General features: G+C 35.5%; 1 protein-coding gene across 1 annotated transcript; it reads left to right on the forward strand.

Moving 5' to 3' along the window:
* The first annotated feature begins 753 nt into the window (after window positions 1–753).
* On the forward strand, window positions 754–22,726 carry LOC108323372 (CLIP-associated protein). The gene is made up of 21 exons (XM_017555807.2): window positions 754–1,436; window positions 2,771–2,926; window positions 3,026–3,088; window positions 3,551–3,619; window positions 3,745–3,910; window positions 4,961–5,122; window positions 6,001–6,098; window positions 7,356–7,430; window positions 7,506–7,574; window positions 7,653–7,738; window positions 7,811–7,928; window positions 8,540–8,638; window positions 8,718–9,072; window positions 9,226–11,006; window positions 11,807–11,908; window positions 12,287–12,391; window positions 12,553–12,627; window positions 12,705–12,773; window positions 12,889–12,957; window positions 13,574–13,675; window positions 22,327–22,726. Exons 1-21 carry the CDS (start codon window positions 1,104–1,106, stop codon window positions 22,486–22,488), a joined length of 4,314 nt encoding a protein of 1,437 aa, XP_017411296.1. The 5' UTR covers window positions 754–1,103; the 3' UTR covers window positions 22,489–22,726.
* The last annotated feature ends 264 nt before the right edge of the window (window positions 22,727–22,990 follow it).

Raw genomic sequence — 22,990 nt, forward strand, 5'->3', positions numbered from 1 at the left:
AAACAAGATGAAAACTGTCTATGAAATTGACAAATTTAGCCTTTTTTTTTCAAATCATAAAAATTATCTTAGTCTCACGATTTCAACAATAACAGAGAAATCATCATCCCATGCATGACTTTAGTACAACTTAGGTTTTGGTAAAAGATGCATATCCATGACACGACTTAGTAAACATTATTATGGCAGAAGTCAACTAACTCTTGAACGATTTGATTATAAGTTATTTTGAAAAATGTTGATCTACTTAGCATGACTTAGGGGATGTATGATTAATTAAAGTTAATTAAGATAAAAGTTGTCTTTTTAACCCTTACAACTTGAAAATTAACAAAAAAAAAATTGTCATTTACTTTTACAACTTCATCTTTATAAGTTACAAGTTATCTGAGAACTTTTTCAAAACGAAATTGTGTCAACAAAACACAACTTAAACCTATACATAATTTTTTTTAAAATTCGACTTAGATAATAATTTCATAAACAAATTAACCTTGTAAAAAAACCATACTATAACATTCTTGAGGAATTGAGGGAAGCAAGAGTTCTGTAATATATATATATATATATATATATATATATATATATATATATATATTTATATATGTCTATATATATATATTTTTTTTTTTACATTTTTCTTTACCTTAATATAAAAATAGTAAAAAAAAAAAGGAAAAAAACATAAATCTTAAAAGCAACCCAACTCAGCATGAACAGTGGTATAGATGGTAAATTATAAGAAGGCCAATGGTTAATTTTGCAAGCAGCAGCAGAAACCATAAACATAGTTTTCGAATCATTTTCATTTCTTCTCTGCGTCATCATCTTCCACCACCTCCTTCTCCGTCAATTCCAGTCCCCACTCCTCCCTTCCACTCTCTTTCTCTGTCCTACCGCAACCTCTTCTCTCAATTCCACTCCTCAATCCATCGTCTCACTCTCACTCTTAACTCCCGCATTCGCATTTATTTACACTTGCATCTTCATTTCATTTGCATTTCGCAGCTTCTTGGCACCGTTACTGATCTTCATGCGGTGGTGAATCCGAGAACGGTTGTTTCAGATCTGCACGCGGCCGCGCCAGATCCGAACGCTCCTCGATGGATGAAGCGCTTGAACTCGCACGCGCCAAGGACGCGAAGGAGAGGATGGCCGGCGTGGAGCGCCTCCACGAGGTTCTCGAAGCTTCTAGGAGGAGCCTCAGTTCCGCGGAAGTCACTTCGCTCATCGAATGCTGCCTGGATCTCTTGAAGGACAGCAGCTTCAAGGTCTCGCAGGGCGCACTTCAGGCGCTCGACTCCGCCGCCGTCCGCGCTGGCGACCACTTCAAGCTCCACTTCAATGCACTCGTTCCCGCCGTCGTTGAACGGTTAGGCGATGCCAAACAGCCCGTCCGCGACGCCGCCAGACGCCTCTTGCTCACTCTCATGGAGGTAAATATCTTCGATTCCTGGGATTGTTATTTATGTATCTGTATCTGTATTTGTCAGTGAATCCTGAGTCTCGGAAGGAAGAGAGTTTGGTAACTAAGGTTTTTGCAAAGTAGAGAATCTCGAATCTGTTATAAGGAAAGTGAAAAGTTAGTGCTATGAGTGAATAGAGATGAGAGTGAATAATAATTAATTGATAAAGTTGGCTGTCGGTTGAAAAAGTGAGATCGGGGAATAAGACTTTGAGTGTACGAAGGGGAAGCTCGTGGTATTTAAATCTTAGCAGTTGTGCATTAATGTTTCACTCTTCATTTCTGGCAAAAGAAAAATCTGATGAGTGGGGATAATTGATTTCTTGGATTTGAGGTTAGTACTGGTTTATTGACTCTTACTTGACTTCCTACTTCTAAATATATCACTAGATCTTTGATCAGAATTTTGCGCTTAACTGGAGAATCTGTCATGTGTTTGTTGTGGTCATATAGCGTTTTTGTTTTAGTGTCATTGGAGTCCAATGCCAGTGTCATAGCTTCCTTATGTTGTCCTAGTAGGTTGTTCGATGAATGAAATATCCTGAACATGAGATTTATAACATTCGGTTATTTTGTTAACGAGCCAATCCATATTCAAGCTTGTGGTGCCGACAATTACATGTGAGTAAATTTCATGACATGATAGTAGCTACTGTCAGTGATAATTTGAGTCCTGTAATTCTTATCTATATAAGCTAAAAATAGTTTATTTTGACAAGATTAAAATATAGCGTGTTGAAATAAGCTAAAATGAATCAGCTCTTCCAAACATTGACATGTTTATATGCATTGAAGTTCGTTGTGCACAATATTAATTTAACACTCCACAATGTTAAATGCTGTAGACAAAGCATACTTTTTAAAATAACCTATGCACGAGGATAGTATAACAATTAACAAGTTAAGCTGGAAGCTGTTAGAGTAGGTGAGTGCTATGCATTGAACATATTGCTTGATTCATTGCAAAATGTTGGTGTTGGCATTTGGTTATTATGATATATTGCCAGACAAATGAAGTCTTGCATGGCTAATCCATGTAAATTTCAGGTCAGAATATATTTATCTTTATGCCCTTATTGTACCTTGAATATTTCTTTTTGTAAATCGGAATACAATTCTATGTCTACCCTAACAGCAAAATCTTCAGTACATTTACAATGATTATGTTTTAAGTTTTGGTATTTATTTATATCCATTCAAATTTGAAGAAATTTTAATGTTCCAATGGGCTGATTTTGTTGCAGATTTAATCTGTGTTTGGTTGAATTTCCTTTTATCTTCAGATTTTATCACTATTATTTTCAGGTTTCATCTCCCACAATAATTGTTGAAAGAGCAGGGTCCTTTGCTTGGACGTGCAAAAGCGGGAGAATCAGAGAGGAATTTGCACGAACTGTCACTTCTGCTATTGGTCTATTTTCAGCAACCGAGCTTCCTCTTCAACGTGCTATTCTTCCTCCTGTATGTTCATTGAATTTCTCTACACGCAGTATATGTCCTTTAGTTATTCAATATTTCATGCACGTGATATAACTCCTTTTCAAAATTGATCAATATCAGATTCTGCAGTTGCTTAATGATCTAAATCCTGCTGTTAGGGAAGCTGCTACTTTGTGCATTGAGGTAAGTATGTCTTGCCGTTTTATATTGCTTGAACTGGCTTACACGTTTGTATCGGAACTCAGTGTGATACTACAACAGGGCATGGATATTATTGAGTGCCTATGTCCCACAAGTAATATTGAATGTTTGGTGGAGTGCTTAAGTGGCTGATGCTTATCATACTTTTCTACTCCTGCATCTTGCCACTTTACATGGCTTAAAAATTTAAGAATTGGTGCAACCTTGTGCTTTGAGAATTCGGAGTGCTGTTTTATTTCAATTGTCAAAAATTATGTATAAATGGATTAGTTTTGTTTTATTTTTAATGTTTAATTGACTAGGTGATTGATATTGGTATCATTACAAATTAGGCGAAGGCCGCTTGAATAATATTATATGTATACTTAAGCATAGTGGTTAGCAGTTTAAAATTTAAGAACGATCTCAGTACATTCCTTTAAAATTATGTCTCTTTTCTTACAGGAGATGTATTCACAAGCTGGGTCCCAGTTTCGTGATGAACTTCAGCGCCACAATCTTCCTTCATCTCTGGTAGTTTAAATTTTATTTTTAATATTTTGTCATCATGAATGTCTGTGTTTCACTTCTGTAATTTAACATTTTCATATACTATGAGATTTTAATTTTCTTTTTTCTTGGAATTACAATGATTTCAGGTGAAAGCTATTAATGCCAGACTAGAGGGAATTCAACCAAAAGTTCAATCTTCAGATGGTATTTCTAGTGGTTATATTGCTGGGGAAATCAAGCCTGTGGGTGTTAATCCCAAAAAAAGTAGTCCAAAGGCTAAAAGTTCATCAAGGGAGAGCTCTCTTTTTGGAGGTTAGAATATTTATAGTTTTTGGATTGCAAAATTTTTATTTTGTAATTTAATATCAATGTATTTTTTGTAGTATGGCTTATACCTTATCTATAAATTTTTCTTCTCTCCTGCGTAATTGCTTTGTTATTGTCTACATGCCTTATAATTGCTCTTTAATTGTTCTTTATATTCCGTTTATTATGATCAGAACAGTATTTAATCACATGTTTAAATTTTGGTTTGAAATCAAGGAAGACTAACAGATTTATGTTTTGCATAAGAAATTGTGCTTTCATTTATAATAATTTGATGTACTATATGTGATATTATCAAATAGAACATTTCAATCATGCTGGAATTGTTAAAGTTTCAAAATTTGATTATAAAGATGCTATTCCAATCAACAATATGTGGTGATTACGGTTTTTGTTGATCAGTTATCAGAACTTTTGGGATATTTTAGCTAGCATGTTTTGGGGTATTTCACATGTTTAGTCTGCATGATCATTGGGATACCACCTTTGATCAAATGGTGGTTCTCGGATCTGACTGCTTTTAATAATCAAATGGCTTTTATTTTTCACTTCACTGGATGACTTACATGATATTCAAATGCAATATGAAAAGTTCTTTGAATTTGGTAGTGGAAATAAAAATGATCCAGGAAGATTAATTTATATGATTCAAAGAGACAAGTAACCTCCAAATTCATTTGTTTGAATGTTGAAAAAGTTTGAACAATATATATTTTTATTGTTGTGTCTAATCAGTCAAATATGCTATGTGCACTTACAATTATCTTATTGGCCATATATTTAACATTTTTCTATGCTTTATTAAATGTGTGGAAACTATAGTTATTGAGGGAGGAAACAGCGAGAATAAAGAATATGATAAAAAACATAAAGTACTTACTCTTCCTCTAATACTGGACTACAGCACTAGTTAAATTAGCTAAACAGGGAAGCATATCACAAGATATACTCTATATTATTCTTATAATGAACATAATATATTTCTCATATTCCAACATAATGCTCATTTTCTTGTATTAAATATAAATACGACAGGAGAAGGTGATGTTACAGTGAAAGTCATAGACCCCATCAAGGTGTATTCAGAGAAGGAGTTAATCAGAGAAATCGATAAGATTGCTGCTACCCTTGTACCAGAAAAGGACTGGTCAATTCGTATTGCTGCCATGCAAAGAATTGAAGGTCTTGTTTTGGGAGGTTGGTATTTTCCATCCTCTTTTCAGGAGTAAATAATATATATGTACTTAATTTTATGTACTCAGAATTTAATCTTGAATTCTTTTTGCTATTTGTGTTTCAAAGGGAAAGAACATTTGTTGTAGGTATATCTTTAACATGATGTCATTGTGAAGGGTGTTTATGGTGATCTTTCATGAATTTGGGGTATAGCTTTTACTTGTAGTGGTGAATTCAAGGAGTTTGTGTTAAACTGAACTATTACATTAATGGAAATAAATATCTGTTGGAAAGCCATCTTAATGTTCAACACCCTTAGCTTGCATTAATTATGGCCTATTAGAGTTAGTTGTTAATGACACATAAAGGACTACTAACGGTGGGTTGATCAGAAAAAACTTAGTGAAGCATTGTACTGTGCAGCCATTGGGACATTGGCCCTCAGCTTATTTACATCCCACAATGAATTCTATTATTACTTTAAAAAAAGTTATAAAGTTTTGGACATCCTCACTATCCAAATATGTTTTATGGTGTTGAGTTAGACTCACAAATTCTAATTTAAGTATGGATTGAAAATTGTATTTTGGGGCCAGAAAGTATAGCTCTATGAATAGCTTAAAGCTGTGATTTTTTGAGATTATATTTATTTGCAGAAAGGAAGGGGGCCTTAAACAGTTGTTGCACTATAAATTAGTAAGAGTTTAATGTTGGCATTATTAAATTTCAATTATTTATATGAAGTCTCTGCTTTGTTTTATTGTTTAAAATATTTTTTTACTGTTACTTTAGGCTGTTGTTGTATTGTAATTTTCACTGAGATGTTAAAATGCAATGCAACTTATTCTGTTTGTCTGTGGCATGAATGATCAATATCTCTTAAATATTTTGCATACCAGGTGCTACTGATTATCCATGTTTCTTTGGACTCCTGAAGCAGCTTGTAGGGCCTTTAAGCACACAATTGTCAGATCGAAGGTCTAGCATTGTGAAGCAGGTTCATTGACATTTTCATTGGTTATCGCTATCCATCTTAAAGTGAAATGGCAACTATTTTTTTCAGGAAGGATGTTAAGATGCCGTATCGGCTGGGTAGATGTGAAAAATACCTCTTAGGGTGTTCAAAAGAACTAAATTGAATGAATAAAATAATTAATTGAATTGAACTAAACTATAAAAAACTGATCTGTTTTTATTATAAACTAAACTGAACTTTTCCAGTTCAATTTTTAGAAACTTGACTGCTAAAAGAATAGATCAGTGTGCTACTTACATTATCATGAAATTTGAAAACAAACTTTATGTAACCATTCATTACCTTTTCTTGAAGTATCCATTCTCTTAGGTGAATTTTTAACTCTGATTTTTTTAACAGTAAAACTATCTGTTATAGAATTTATTTGTTAAAAGTTGTTTCAACATTAAGAATGCATTCTCATAATTTAATAACTACATTTCACGGTTTGGAACAAATGGCAGTACTTTCTATGCTCATATGGTGAAAACTTTACCTTTCACTAATGATTTGTTTCCTTCCATATTAAAATAAAAGGCTCTGATATTTATTTACTCTATTAGATACAGTTTGTCTATAAAAAGTTGGTGGGCTATACATCATTAGTAAACGAATTCTTGTATGAATTTGAGTTAAAGAAATAGAGTAATAATTCTGTTTTCTCTTGTGTGTAATATAAATGCAATTCATATGATTAAATTACTTCAATTTCTCAAGAAAAAAAATAGTTCAGTTAAAAACATGTAGAATGTAGTCAACCAAGCTAAAAAATAGTTTAGTTTGTTTGAACTATTTTTTGGTTCAGTTAATTTAGGCAAGCTTCTTTTGTAGTTTAGTTCAGTTTTTATAAAATTTAATTCTATTCAAGTCCTTTAAACACTCCTATCACTTATACTGCTTGGGCTAATACCCTGTTCCCTACTCTGAGTTTGGCATAATATGCTTTTAGTTTGCACATGGTGCCAGAGCTTTTATGGCCAAGGTGTCAAAATCTTTCTTCTTGTACTGGTAGAGAAATTTAAATTATGGACAAGGTAGTTGGGATTGTGCATTACCCACACTTAAAACCCTGAATATTGGCTTGAAGTTTCTTAGTTTTCCACTCCTTATGTTTGAATGGGTAGTGTAGCTTAGATTAGAATGCTTTATTGGAAGTAAGCATGATAATTGCTGCTCGATCTCTTTTAGATTTTACTACTAACACATGGATACTTTCTGTTTGCTATTACTTTGTTCTAGGCTTGCCATCTATTATGCTTTTTGTCAAAGGACCTCTTGGGTGATTTTGAAGCATGTGTTGAATTGTTCATACCCGTAAGTTCAACTTTATGTTTATGATGATCATGTATTGCATATTTCTAAAATCTTATTACTTTATCTGATAATCAGGTCCTTCTGAAGCTAGTTGTGATTACTGTGCTCGTAATTGCAGAATCTGCAGATAACTGCATAAAAACGGTAATTTGGTATGCTTATTAATTTTCTGCACATATATGACTTTGTATGCTGTTGTGACTTTTATCCTCTACTTCCCAGATGTTACGCAACTGCAAAGTTGCTCGTGTGCTTCCTCGGATAGCTGATTGTGCAAAAAATGATCGTAGTGCTGTACTTCGTGCAAGGTATGGATTATCTACTTTGGGGATAGATGTGGGAGAGTTTTGGTTTTTAATTAATACAATTTTGCATTGTAGGTGTTGTGATTATGCTCTTTTGATACTAGAACATTGGCCTGATGCAGTGGAAATACAACGATTGGCTGATTTATATGAGGATATGATAAGGTGTTGTGTTTCAGATGCAATGAGTGAGGTAACCCCTATAATTCTAGGCTTATGTCTTTGGTCTTCCTTAGCTATTAAGAAATTGTTGGTTGGCTTTGCCCAATAAAATTTCTGAAATTTTGCACAAAAAAACTTACGGTGGAGCAAACCTGTTATGATTATCTGTTAATTGTTGCATGAAGTTATTTATATTTTATTTATTGAAAATGCAATGTCAAATAATTAATTGACCAACATATCTGTACTAAAAGATGTATTTTCAAAAGGGATTGAGTTGAATTGCTACCATCTTCAGTCATCTTGTTTCTTATGGACTTGGAATCAGATACTTTGGGATCCTGATTTGCATATATATATATATATATTATTTATCATTAGCTATGCAAATTATATTAATTTTTAACCTTTGAAGGAAGGGTGTCCAAAATGACATAATTACTACATTACTCTGTTTCAATGTGTAATGATGTTTGGTTGGATGTTCTAGAAGTTCTCATGCAGTTTTGATTATTTTTGATCAAAAGTTATGTGGGTTTGAAATTTAAAACATAATATTGTCAGTGTATTTGTTGACTTGACATTCTTCATTTTGGTACCAAGCTGTGTGCATGAAAATAATTACAGTATTAAATTTTATAGGTGCGGTCAACTGCCAGGATGTGTTACAGAATGTTTGCAAAGACTTGGCCAGATCGTTCCCGTCATCTGTTTTCGTCCTTTGACCCTGCTATTCAAAGGGTATATGTTTAATCGAAGGTGTTATTTGTCCTTTATTTTGTTGCTTAATTTGTTTCTCTAACAGGAGCGTAACATGCAGTTAATAAATGAAGAGGATGGAGGAATGCATAGGAGACATGCATCACCTTCTGTACGTGATAGAGGCGCATTGATATCAATAACTAGTCAAGCTTCAGCTCCCTCTAATCTAACTGGTTATGGAACTTCTGCTATTGTTGCAATGGATAGAAGTTCAAGTTTATCATCTGGGACTTCCATTACCTCTGGCTTTCTTTCACAAGCCAAGCCACTTGGTAAAGGTACTGAACGCAGTTTGGAAAGTGTGCTGCATGCAAGCAAACAGAAGGTCACTGCTATTGAAAGCATGCTTAGGGGATTGGATTTGTCTGATAAGCATGGTTCATCAGTTCTCCGGTCTTCGAGTTTGGATCTAGGTACCAAATAAGTTTACTTGTTAAATAAATACACTCTTTGCACTTCATTTTTATGGACTTCCTGCCATTCAACAAATGATGATGGTTAGTGGTATGGTATGGTTTTTAAACTTTGTGAGCGGATAAATTTATCTCTTATTGCCCTTAGTGCAGGAGTTGATCCTCCCTCGTCTCGTGATCCACCATTCCCTGCTGCTGTCTCAACATCTAATCATCTGACTAGCTCTTTAATGACTGAGTCAACTGTTTCTGGTGCCAATAAAGGTAGTAACCGCAATGGTGGTTTGGGTTTGTCTGATATAATTACCCAAATTCAAGCTTCCAAAGACTCTGGTAGGTTAGCATATAGTACTAATGTTGGTATTGAGCCTTTATCCGCATATTCATCATACTCAAGTAAGAGAGCTTCTGAGAAATTACAAGAAAGAAGTTCTGTTGATGAAAATAGTGACATCAGGGACACTAGACGATATATGAACCCCAATGTAGATAGGCAGTATATGGATACCCATTACAGAGATGGCAACTTTAGGGATTCACAGAATAGTTATGTGCCTAATTTCCAGAGGCCACTATTGAGAAAGAATGTAGCTGGACGTGTGTCTGCTGGCAGCAGGAGGAGTTTGGATGATAGCCAATTATCTGTTGGAGAGATGTCAATTTATGCAGATGGACCAGCATCTCTTCATGAAGCTCTGAGTGAAGGACTTAGCTCAGGTTCTGACTGGTCTGCTAGGGTTGCTGCCTTTAATTATCTTCACTCTTTGTTGCAGCAAGGTCAAAAGGGAATTCAAGAAATAGTTCAGAATTTTGAGAAGGTAATGAAGTTGTTTTTTCAGCACTTGGATGATCCCCATCATAAAGTTGCGCAGGCTGCTCTCTCCACACTTGCAGATATTATTCTGGCATGTAGAAAGCCCTTTGAGGGTTACATGGAACGGATGTTACCTCATGTGTTTTCTCGGTTAATTGATCCCAAAGAGCTAGTTAGGCAAGCCTGCTCAATGAATTTGGAAGTGGTTAGCAAAACATACAGTATAGATTCTCTCTTGCCTGCATTGCTACGCTCGCTAGATGAACAAAGGTCTCCAAAGGCAAAATTGGCTGTTATTGAGTTTGCAATAAGTTCCTTTAACAAGCATTCAATGAATCTGGAAGGCGCTGCTAATATTGGCATTCTAAAATTATGGCTTTCCAAGTTAGTTCCATTGGTTCATGATAAAAATACAAAACTTAAAGAAGCGGCTATTACATGCATCATATCTGTGTACTCTCACTTTGATTCATCTGCAGTTTTGAATTTTATTCTTAGTTTGTCAGTTGACGAACAAAATTCTTTGAGACGAGCCCTTAAACAGCACACCCCTCGTATTGAAGTAGACTTAATGAATTATCTGCAGAATAAGAAAGAGCGACGCTCCAAGTCTTCCTATGATCCTTCTGATGTAGTGGGAGCATCCCCTGAAGAGGGATATACTAGTTTTTCCAGGAAAGCTCATTACCTTGGAAGGTATTCAGGTGGCTCACTGGATAGTGATGGTGACAGGAAGTCAAGTTCCCAAGATTCCTCTCTGATTAAAGCCAATCTTGGCCAAGCAGCTTCTGATGAATCTGAGGAACATACTGATTCTAATAGTGGTATTTTTGGTTTAAAAACTAAAGATCTTGGTTACACAGTCAATTCAATGAGTCAAAACTTTGGCTTTCAAACTAGCCAAGTTGGACATGTGGACAGTAGCATGAATTTTGAAGGTCTATCATCTGATCTGGATATTAATGGTCTGATGTCATCAGAACATTTAAATATTGCTGAAGACTTTGGACTTGACAAAGAACATCCCTCTGAATTGAACCATGATCATCAGTCAGTTGAAGGTGTGAAAGAAAACTACAAGACTGACACTGGACCCAGTATTCCTCAGATTCTTCATATGGTGAGTTATGCAACTAGTATATGGATTGGTAGTGTAATTTTTTTTTTTGTAAAAATAAATTCATTAGAATGAAAAGTGTAGTTAATTATGGGGGAGAATAAAGTATCATCTAAGAGCAGCAACATATACATCAGAAAAATATTTAAAGCAAAAACTTTATCAGCCTAAAAAGTCAACAAAATCGCTTTGGGAAAGAAAGATACAAACTCCGCAACTTAGCATTATGCTGAGTTAATGATGTTACACACACCAGGGTAATGTGTACAGTACCCTATATTTTTGTGAGAAAGCAATCAGTTTGGTCATGGGTTAAAAGCTCTCTAAGGTGGTGGAGCATATCCAAAACTAAAAGATAAGAGTCAAGGGCTTGTGTCAAGCTGTCAAGTTATGTCACGGTGTAAGAACAAGTGGTGGCTAGTTGATCTGTAGTGGAGCCACTTATATGGGTGTGATGACCAAATATTTTTGCTGATTATTATATGCCCCTAAAATAAGTGAAATTTGCTGCCTCTGAAACATTTGTGTGTATGAGTATGTATTGAGCAGCCATTTAAATTTTGCTGGTTCAGCCAGCCTATTTAGTGAGACAACACTCTTTTGTTATTGTAATAATCATTCTTTAAATTTATTAAGAGAGTTATCTTAGTGTTTGCACTATTGTTTAAATTTTTCTGGTTCAGTCAGCCTATTTGAAGAGACAGTACTATTTGGTTAATGTTATAATGATCATTCTTTAAATTTATTAAGGGTGTTATATCTTAGATTTCTTTTCACTAAAATATAGTTTTGATTTTGTGTAGATATGCAGTGAGGGTGCTGGAAGCCCTATTTTGAGCAAGCGGACTGCACTTCAACAGCTAGTTGAAGTGTCTATAGCTAATGATCATTCCGTTTGGACTTTGGTATTTTTAATTTAACAGCTGTCTCTCCTTCCTGTCCCTAAATTATGTGATTGTCAATTGTACTTCAAATGAAAGATTTAATTTGATGAACTTCATAAAAAAACTAATATGGTTTCTTATTGTCATATCTTTTTATTTATTTGGTGATTAATATTAGTATTATAAACTGCTATTTGTCTTTATATTCTAAAATATTAAATGACATTTTTCTCCAAAAAGAATCAATTGTATAATAGTGAGTTCTTCTGATTCTTTGATTGCTATTAGCTATGAGATCAATAGTTAGGGAAGTTTTGATTATTGAAAGAAGCAAATCACTAATTCATTAAACAACACTGAGCGTCTGTATATTTATTTAGTTAAATGGTGTAATTGCAGTACTTCAATCAGATTTTGACAGTTGTGCTTGAAGTGCTGGATGATTCAGATTCCTCAATCAGAGAACTTGCTCTGTCTCTGATAGTTGAAATGCTTAAAAACCAGGTTCTTACTCCATTTTGTGCCATCTTTTGTTGGATTATGCGCTCACTTATATATATATATATATGTGTGTGTGTGAGTACTTGAAACTGCATGTATGTCTCTTCATATTCTTTTCGTAGCATAATAAGAGATTATTTTGTTGTTTTGTTTATTTTTTCCAGAAAGATGCCATGGAGACTTCTGTTGAGATTGTTGTTGAAAAACTGCTTAATGTTACAAAGGATAATGTTCCCAAGGTAGGCAACTTTGTCCTTTTTTGTTTTTTTATATAGTTGCTTTCTTTTCAGTCTCTGCAATTTCTCCCCTTCTTCAGGTCTCAAGCGAAGCAGAGCACTGCCTCACCAGTGTTTTATCTCAGAATGATCCGTTTAGATGTTTAAGTGTATGCATTTCTTGATTTTCTACTCTTTGTCCATCCTTACTGCTTGTAAATTCTTTAGTTGGAGGAGGGAGCAGGGATTTGTATAAAGTTGATGTTAAAATTCGAAACGTTTCAGGTTATTGTTCCTCTACTGGTTACTGAGGATGAGAAAACTCTTGTCACTTGCATAAATTGCTTAACGAAGGTATTGTCTTGAGGAATCAATTTTCATTTTTTCTCGATGTGATGGTTTCTTTCTGCAAAACCTCATTTTTAGTGAACTCTACTTTCTAATATACACACTTCTTAGAAAATCTTCTTCTACTATGGTAGTGACCTGTGAAGCAACGGTTCTTAAAAAGAGGGAAATACTCGCCATTGTACTCATCCAATATTATTATATTATTGCTTATAAAGCCATATCCTGGAAGTATCCTACTTATATGATTACTTTAAATTATGTATATAGCTTAGGTACCTCTGTTTACTCCAGCAAACGAGTCATTTCTTTTAATTTTGAACTTAAATCAACATTGTCCTGAATACAGATACCCTGATTCTTTCCTTGATGAATGGCAATTGTGATGTCATACTTTATATTGACTATATCCTAGTCTGTCATTTTCAGTGTCAGGAAAAACCTAATATCATATCAATTAGTGATAGTTAGTAGAAATGAAAAGATCATACAACCAGAACATATTGAATTTAATTTGTATCATATTGGAGGGTACTACTTACGAAGTTTCCGTTTATGTTCAAGAATTAAATTTGCTTCAGGAACATAATCGCATTTAACTTCATATTATACCCTTTTTCAGCTTGTGGGGCGGCTCTCTCAAGAGGAACTGATGGCTCAGTTACCCTCTTTTCTGCCTGCTTTGTTTGAAGCTTTTGGAAACCAGAGTGCTGATGTTCGCAAGGTGCTTAAGATATTCTGTTTGCATCCATGAATTAATTGTCCTTCTTTTCACATATTTAATGAATATTTGCTGTTGAAAAAATTCCTAGTAATATCAATGACTACGGTGATTTAGTCCCAGTTCCAATCCGCTAACCAATTTCAAAATTATGAGTGAATATAGAATGTATCTATAGGTGATCAAAAGCCATAGAAGCATTAAGGGAGAAGCAATCACATGAATCGAAAGAAAAGAACTGGAATCAAGAAGCAAGAGAATCCGAATTATAAGAAATATAGATTTGGAGTCATCAGCAGCCCCTGACCTTGAGAACTAATTACACATGAAGAAAGAAGTGAAGTTGGGAGAATATAGTGTCACGAACTTCATTAGAAATTGAGAATCAAGACTTGATTCCCCAAGTTTCAATTCTCTCAAACCCTATCCTCACAGGAGTAAAAATTCCTTGTTTTGATTGAATCTAGCTATTTATAATTTTTAGATAGTTGTTGGGATGACAATGCTTATACCTGGCATGGCAATATGCAAGCTTAAACGCCTCAATATTGATTACTTATCACTTTGTGTGGCCATGTTAAGTTTTGGTGTGCCAATGCACACTAAACATGATAATCTTCTCCGTATCAGGTTTGGGCATGGCCAGTGGTGGAGCTTAACCAAATATATTGTGGGGACAAAAATAGTTAAATGGTGTACTCAAAGTCAAATATCTTGGGTACGGATATTTGTAGGGAGTATAAGGTGTTACTAATATATCCTTAGCTTGAAGAAATATCTTCTCCTATTTTGTTATTGTAATCTATTTGTGCACATTCAAGTGGAAGAATGCCGAAATTAAACTCCAAACATCCCTGCAATGATTGATAAATGAAGAGTGTGAATAACCTATTACTAGGAGAGAATAATTACAAAATTACAAAATGCTAGCTATAGCAAACATCAAAGCAGTCTAGAATAATGAATTAAGAGAAGAATCAAGCTTGACATCTCTTCTCAGCTGATCTATTAAATATAAAAAGCCATTCAAGTCTGGAATACAAAAGGTTGATAAGAAAACCTACACCCTAGGACCCTATATGATTGATAGGCTATAGCAAAAACATACAGCTTTACAAAGTATTCTAAAAGACAATAACAAACTTCTTCTAACTCTACTTCTCGAGTTGGAACATATAGATTGTATTCACCAAGTTTGGAACTTATGAATTCAATTTGTGGTCTTCTTAAAGACTTGGACGGAATATTCAATCTGTGTTTGATTTTCTTGGCACAAAATTAGAGACAATTTGATGTGCTCTTTGATTATCACTATACAACTTCATTTGATGAATCTCACAAAATTTCAATTCTTGGGGAAGTTGTTTGAGCCACAAGTTTACATGTGATTGAAGTCATTGCCTTTTACTCAACATCAAGCCTAAATTGAGCAACTACATTTTGTATCTTGATCTTCTAGGGAAAAAATTGCTTTCCAATAAATACAAATACCCCGTAGTGGAACTTTTATAGATAGAGGACCCATCCCAATCAAGATCAGATGGCCTAGAAATTTTTGTATTTTCTGTTTGTTATAGATTTCACATCGACTAGAGATAAGATGAGTTTAAGGTATATAAGTGGGTGCAAACCTCACCTTATATGTCGGTTTTGTAAGGTTGAGTTAGGTTTAAAGTCCACTTTTTAACATAGTATCAGAGTCATGAGTTAGATCTTATCTTAGTGAGAGTTTGTTGGACTTATCATGCTACTTGGACCATCTATTTATGTTTAGTTCCATGCTTGAGAAGTATATGTCTCAGTGTAAGGGGGATGTGTTGGAGATCCTACATCGCGATAAGGCGAGTTTAAAGTATAAGTGGGTGCAAATCTTACTTTACAAGTCGGTTTTGTAAGGTTGAGTTAGTCTTAAAATCCACTTCTTAACAATGTTTATAAAAAATCCTTGTCTTAGGAGCCTTCTTTTGGTATTTGAGAATATGAATTACAATACTTGAAGAGTTGAGAGAAGATGAAAAGTCTTATATTTCACTTAGAAAAACTGATACAACCTACTACTGTATTTATAGGAGACAATAGTTTTGAAAAGTAAAAGGGCTGGAAGCCCCTAACACAACCCTAACATAAATATTAATAATAATAAAGACATTATACTTCAACACTCCCCCTCAAGCTGGAGCATATAGATCATATGCACCAAGCTTGGAACATATAAATTGAATTCTAGGCCCCCTTAGAGATTTGGTCAGAATGTCTGCGAGTTGTTCATTAGAGTTGACAAACTCAGTAACAAGATCCTTTGACAATAACTTCTCTCTAATAAAATGACAATCAATCTCTATGTGTTTTGTTCTTTCATGAAACATTGGATTGGAGGCAATGTGAAGGGCGGCTTGATTGTCACAGTACAACTTCATCTGCTCATTTTCACAAAATTTCAACTCTTGAAGGAGTTGTCTAATCCACACAAGTTCACATGTAGTTAGAGCCATAGATCAATACTCAGCTTCGGCACTAGATCGAGCAACAACACTTTGTTTCTTACTTTTCCAAGATACAAGGTTCCCTCCAAGTAAAACACAATATCCTGTGGTAGATCTTCTGTCAATTGGACAACCAGCCCAATTTGCATCACAATATCCCTCAACTCGAGTGTTTCCCTTGTCCTCATACAATAATCCCTGTCCTGGGTTTCCTTTTACATATCTGAGAATGCGAATCACTGCATTCCAATGATCAACATGTGGATTTTGCAGAAATTGACTCACAACTCCTACCGGATAGGAAAGACCAGGTCTTGTTATGGTAAGATAGATGAGTTTTCCAACAAGCCTTCTATATCTCTCTAGGTCTGAGAAAAGTTCACCTTGGTCTTTCATTAACTTTTGATTTGAGTCCATAGGACTATCAATGGGCTTGCAATTTGTCAGGCCTGTTTCTTCCAAAATATCAATAGCATATTTTCTTTGTGAATTGATGACGCCTTCCTTTGATTGTACCACTTCAATACCAAGGAAATATTTTAGCTGACCTAGATCTTTGGTCTGAAAGTGGTTGAACAAATGATTCTTTAATTGAGCAATTCTAGTGATGTCATTTTCTGTAATGACAATATCATCAACATAGACCATAAGATAAACACATTTATTAGGAGAAGAGTGACTATAAAATACTGAATGATCCGCCTCACATCGTTTCAATCCAAAATTCTACACAACCCGACTAAATTTACCAAACCAAGCGCAAGGTGATTGCTTCAAGCCATAGAGGGAATGATGTAATTTACAAACTAACCCAGACTCCCCCTGAGCAACAAACCCAGGAGGTTGTTCCATGTATATCTCTTCTTCTAGATCACCATGAAGAAAGACATTTTTAATGTCCAACTAGTAAAGGGGCCATTGACGAATGGTAGCCATAACAAGCAAAATACGAACAATACTGGTTTTAGCCACAGGAGAAAAGGTATCACAATAGTTGAGGCCATAGACTTGAGTATATCCCTTAGCTACCAGACGAGCTTTGTGACGGTCGATTGCACCAGTAGGACCAACCTTAATAGGATAGACCCATCTACAACCAACAGGCTTCTTACCAGGAGGAAGAGGAACAAGGTCCCAAGTGCCATTGTGTTCAAGTGCCTGCGTTTCATCAATCATGGCTTGTCGCCATCCAGGATGACCAAGTGCCTCATGAACATTATTAGGAACCTTAATGGAAGATAAGGAAGAAACAAAAGAGAAATATGGAGGAGACAAATGATGATAACTCAAAAAATTATAAACAGGATAAGGATTACGAGTAGAGCGAATACCTTTCCGAAGGGCAATAGGCAAATTATTATTTGAGTCAAGAGAGGGTGAGGAGGATGAAGGATCCATGGTTATGGAATCTGATGAAGGAGGATCTGAGTCTCGAGGATCTTCAGTGTTCTGAGTTTGAGATTGTGTCCGACGCTGATATGTAAGAAGAGGTGGAGGAACAATGTCATTTGCATTTTGAGTTTGAGGTAAAGAAGCAGGAGTAACCAAGGGATCACATGATGGTAGAGGAAACATTTGTTGAACAGATAAACGATACTCCATGGGGGACAACAAAAAAGGTGTATCCTCAAAGAATGTGACATCAGCAGACATATAATATCTCTTGGTTGAGGGAGAATAAAATTTATACCCTTTCTGAAGGCGAGAGTATCCCACAAAGACACACTTAATAGCTTTTGTAGAGAGTTTATCAAGACCTGGAGAAACATTATGAACAAAACAAGTACACCCAAATATACGAGGAGAGACATGGTAAAGAGGGTCATTTGGAAAATGATAGAGTGAGGGACTTTATTCTCAAGAGAAGAAGAAGGCATCCTATTGATCAGAAAACAGGCAGTAAGGACTGCATCACCGCAATGATGAACAGGAACATTAGTATTCAACATCAGGGAGCGTGCAGTTTCAATGAGATGTCTATTCTTTCTCTCTGCAATGCCATTTTGTTGTGGAGTGTGGGGACATGTTGACTGTTGTAAAATTCCTTGGGAAGATAAGAATGAAGAAAATGCTGCAGAAAAGTATTCCTTAGCACTATCACTTCTGAGGATTTTAATTGTCTTCCCAAATTGGTTCTTAATTTCATTAAAAAAAGACACAAATATTGCCAAAAGTTCAGATCTCTCTTTCATTAAATAAACCCAAGTACATCGAGAAAATTCATCATTGAAGATTACAAAATAATTAAAACCAAAAGAAGTAACACGACTTGGTCCCCAAATATCAAAGTGAATAGTTGAAAAGGCAAAATTACATCGTGTCTCAGACTTTTTAGGATAGGAAGATCTAACATGTTTTCCTAACTGACAAGACTCACAATCTAAGACTTGAATGTGTTTGAGACTTGGAACCATCATCTTCAACTTGGATAAGCTTGGGTGGCCCAAACGATCATGCAAAAGTTTTGGGGATGAAGTTGCGAAACAGGAAACTGAGGAGTTAGGTTTTCAGAAATAAAGTCCTCGTGACTCATGTCCTTCTCCAATCAGACGACCCGTACCATGTTCCTGTATAACAAAAGAATTAGCAGAAAAGGTTACAGAACAATTTAAGGAACGAGTCAATTGACTCAGAGATTAAATTGTAAGGACAATGAGGAATATACAAAACAAAATTCAATTTTAGTGAAGGAGATAGGGAAACTTTGCTAATCCCCTGAGATGCAACTTCGGATCCATTGGCAACAGTAATGAAATGAGGAGTTTTCGGAGAGGACATGGAAGAAAACGAAGGGATGTTACTAGAGATATGATCTGAGGCACCCGAGTCAAGAATCCATGGACTATGACCTTCCACAGATTGAGAGATGCAGGCCAAGATTAGAAGAGTTTTTAGACTTGTACCTCAAAAACTCCTCTTCATAAAAAATTCTAGATTCTGAATTATCAGTTTTAGACACATGAGCAGCTTTGTCTGAAAAGCCATGCAAGGAATAACATTTATCTTGGGTATGACCCATTCTCTTACAATATGAGCATTGAGGATGTCCACTTCGACCACCATGTCCTCCTCGGTTGCTCCTATCTCCTCCTCTTCCTCGTGGTGTCACCTTTGTTGATTTTTCAATAGCATCACTTAAATTCTCGTCTTTAACCAATGTAGGTACCCGAAGGAGTCGAGTAACTAAGCCATCCATCGACGGGATTTGATCACCAGTTAAAACTTGATCACGTACATGATCAAAATCAGAGTGTAAACTTTTCAAAATTAGGACCATGTAAAACTTGTCAAGCTTTTTGTTGATATTTTCTAATGAATCAGCTACAAAGAAGTTCTTTAACTCTTCTACCGCAACCCGAGCTTTTGCTATATGGGAAACCATATCATGGTTGACTTGTTTGAGAGAAGTTGCTCTTTGGGTTGCATTGAAAAGATGTTGTACATCATTAGCAAAAATATCTTGGGCCGTTTTCCAAAAAGAGGAACATGTCTTATAGGGTCTCAAGATATCTAGAACCTCTTGCTCAACCGATTGCCACAAAACAGCACATAACTGAAAGTCTAATTTCTGCCACTGAGATTTTTCTTCATCTTGGACCATAGAAATATCTTGTTCAAGGTGATTATGGTGTCCTTGACCAAGAAACCACAATTCCACAGCAGAGGACCATTATAAATAATTTTTCCAATTCAATTTTGCAGATGTAATGATAGGGGTAGCAGATAAATTGGAATTAATTCCAGTAGAAGAGCCCATTTTAAAACTGTGAGAAGAAATGGGACTTAGGGTTTCAAAAAACGTGAGGGAGGAAACCCTAGGTATGAGCCTAAGCCAACGAAACGGAGAAACAAGAACCAAAACACACTCAAGAAGCCCCGACGAGACGATTTGTAGTGACGCGGTGTAACTCCGACACCAGGAAGGCGGCGCGTGCGGAACACGTGGCCGAGACTGGCCAGAAAGAAGCGGCACGTGGCGACTCGTGCAGAGGCTTCGGAGGACGGGTCCACCAGGGTTGGGTTGCGCTTCTCAAGGCGCACCAAACCCTTGACTTCGTTGGAGAAAGCGACGTTTGGCGGCGGTGGACAGCGGCAGCGATGGTGACGGCGAACAACGGTGGCGGCGGACAGCGGAGCGAACTGCAGAAATGACAGAGAGATGATGCCGCATAGACCAGGAAGACACAAAGGTCTGACTCTTGATACCAACTTGAAGAGTTGAGAGAAGATGAAAAGTCTTATATTTCACTTAGAAAACCTGATACAACTTACTACTGTATTTATGTATTTATGGGAGACAGTAGTTATGAAACGTAAAAGGACTGGAAGCCCCTAACACTACCCTAACATAAATATTAATAATAATAAAGACATTATACTTCAACAACAATATTATGTGATCGAAATAAGGGGCTTGCATAAATTGACTAACAACTCCAATTAAAAAAAAAAAATATTCCAGGTCTAGTAATCATGAGTTAAATGAGCTTCTCAACACGTCTTCTATAGTTCTCTTTGGATCTAGAAAAGGTTCTCCTTGTTTTGTCTGACTTATGATATGGTCCACATGGCTATTAATTGACCTACATTCAATTACTCCTATATCTTTGAAGATATCCAGATGATACCTTCCTTTAATTGAGCCACTTTAGTACCCAAAAAATATTTTAAGCATATGAGGTCTTTAGTTTGGAAATGGTTGCATAAATGTATTTCCACCTGGGAAATTTTGGGCAGTATGATTTTTTTAATAACTGTCATCAACATACATGATTAAGTAAAACACATTTAATAGGAAAAGTGACAAGAAAATTGAATGATTTGGCTCACTACACTTTAGTCTGAAATTTGCACAATGTGACTAAATTTTCCAAACCAAGCTTGGGGGGATTGGATGATCCCACAGAGAAATTGATTTGGTTTACAGACTAACTCACTCCCTTGTGTAATGAAGCCAAGAGGTTGTTCATATAGATCTCCTTTGAGTCACCATGGAGATAAACATTTTTTATATTTGATTGATGAGAGGCCAATGGTGAACGACTAACATAGCCAGGAAGAATCATGTAATAGTATTCTTAACCATAGAGAAAAAGGTATTACGATAACGAAGTCCATATTTTTTAGTATACACCTTGACTGCCTATCTAGCCTTAAGACAATCCAGTTGACCATTGGGCCCTACTTTGCCTATGTAGACCCATTGACATCCAATTTCCTTTCCGAGGGACCTAATATCATGCCATTTCAATAATCATGGTGTCGCTATTCAGGATGAACAAGTGCTTCATTTATATTTCTTGGAATATGAACTAAAGACAAAAGACAGTGAAAATATACATATCAAAGGAACAATAGATTATTTCTCAAAAGTTACAAATATAATGAGGATGTCATGTACCTTTTCGAAAAACAATTGGCCAATGCAAATATTCATTACACGGAACAATTGGCCAATGCAAATCAAGAAAGAGACTGTAGCAAACAAGTTATACTATTATTTTTTTGAGAAGAGCAACAATACCTCTTTTGATGATGAGAATAGCCGAGAGAAAGCATCTATGTTCGAAATACAACAGGTTGATAGGAAAAGCTACACCCTGGGACCCTATATGATTGACAGGTGACAGCAAAAAAAAAAAAAAGCTTTGCTTAGTATTCTTGAGACAACAGCAAACTTCTAACAAAATCCTCCGGGATTTCTATACCTTCTACTCTTGCAACACTCTTAAGCATACAATTCGCGCTTCAATTAACTGTAGTTACACACAAATATTGCACTTACCAATAACATTTATTTCATGTGGCAAATCTGGTCAGTAAGCTGTTTTCTAGGTCTGGATATTGAACATTAGTTTAGTTGTTTTCAACATGAAAAAGTAATAATGTATAAAGAGGTGATTAACATGCTTTTAACCCTTCCCCAGTGATGATATATATGTATGTGTCAAGTTTTTAAATCAATAATTGAGCATGTGATAAATTATTAAGCTTTTAAAATCGCCATAACTATATTCCAATCAATGGCTATATATGTATTTTATTCTCCAAAGTACACTTCTACTTGAGAGGAATCAAATAAGATTAATATGACTTTGCAAGATAAGTTTCTCCATTTTCATAACTGGTCTCTTTCATTATTCTCATTTATGTTAATGGTGGGTGGTACAGACCGTTGTTTTCTGTCTAGTGGATATTTATATCATGCTTGGGAAAGCATTTTTGCCATATTTGGAAGGGCTTAACAGCACACAGTTGAAGTTGGTCACCATTTATGCAAATCGAATCTCACAGGCAAGGACAGGAAAAACACTTGATACCGCTCAAGTCTAGTGGTTCATTCAGATGAAAATTCGTTGGTTTTGATTGCCTTTGTTTTATTCATTGTTGTGTATTTTGTACATTGTGTGCATTATTTTTTTTAGGTGGGTTTTCATTGTCTCTTTCCCCGCCTTTCTCCTACATTTTTGGTCTTTTTCCCCTGCCAATGAATGTTTTGGTGAGTGGTGGTGGTGGAATACAGTGCGATTGTAATTTACATTATTTGATTATATTAAATGGTTTTCCATAAGGACTCGTTGTCATTGGTTCAGTTGCTTATGTTTTATATTTAATGCGATTATTTTGGTCAGCAGCTTTTTGAGATTTTTGTCACTCTTTTTCTGGGCTGACTGAGTTATATATGTCACATTTACACCATGCTAGTTTTTTTCTCTTAATAAAAAACTGTTGGTAGGAGTGATGCAGTGCATTACTTTAGCAAATCTAGTATCATCGAGCACGGTTGCTTCATGGCTGGAAGCTGCACTTTTAAGAACTATTTTTGATTTGCACG

Source organism: Vigna angularis, chromosome 3 (assembly GCF_016808095.1).
Source record: "Vigna angularis cultivar LongXiaoDou No.4 chromosome 3, ASM1680809v1, whole genome shotgun sequence".
NCBI classification, from domain to species: Eukaryota; Viridiplantae; Streptophyta; class Magnoliopsida; order Fabales; family Fabaceae; genus Vigna; species Vigna angularis.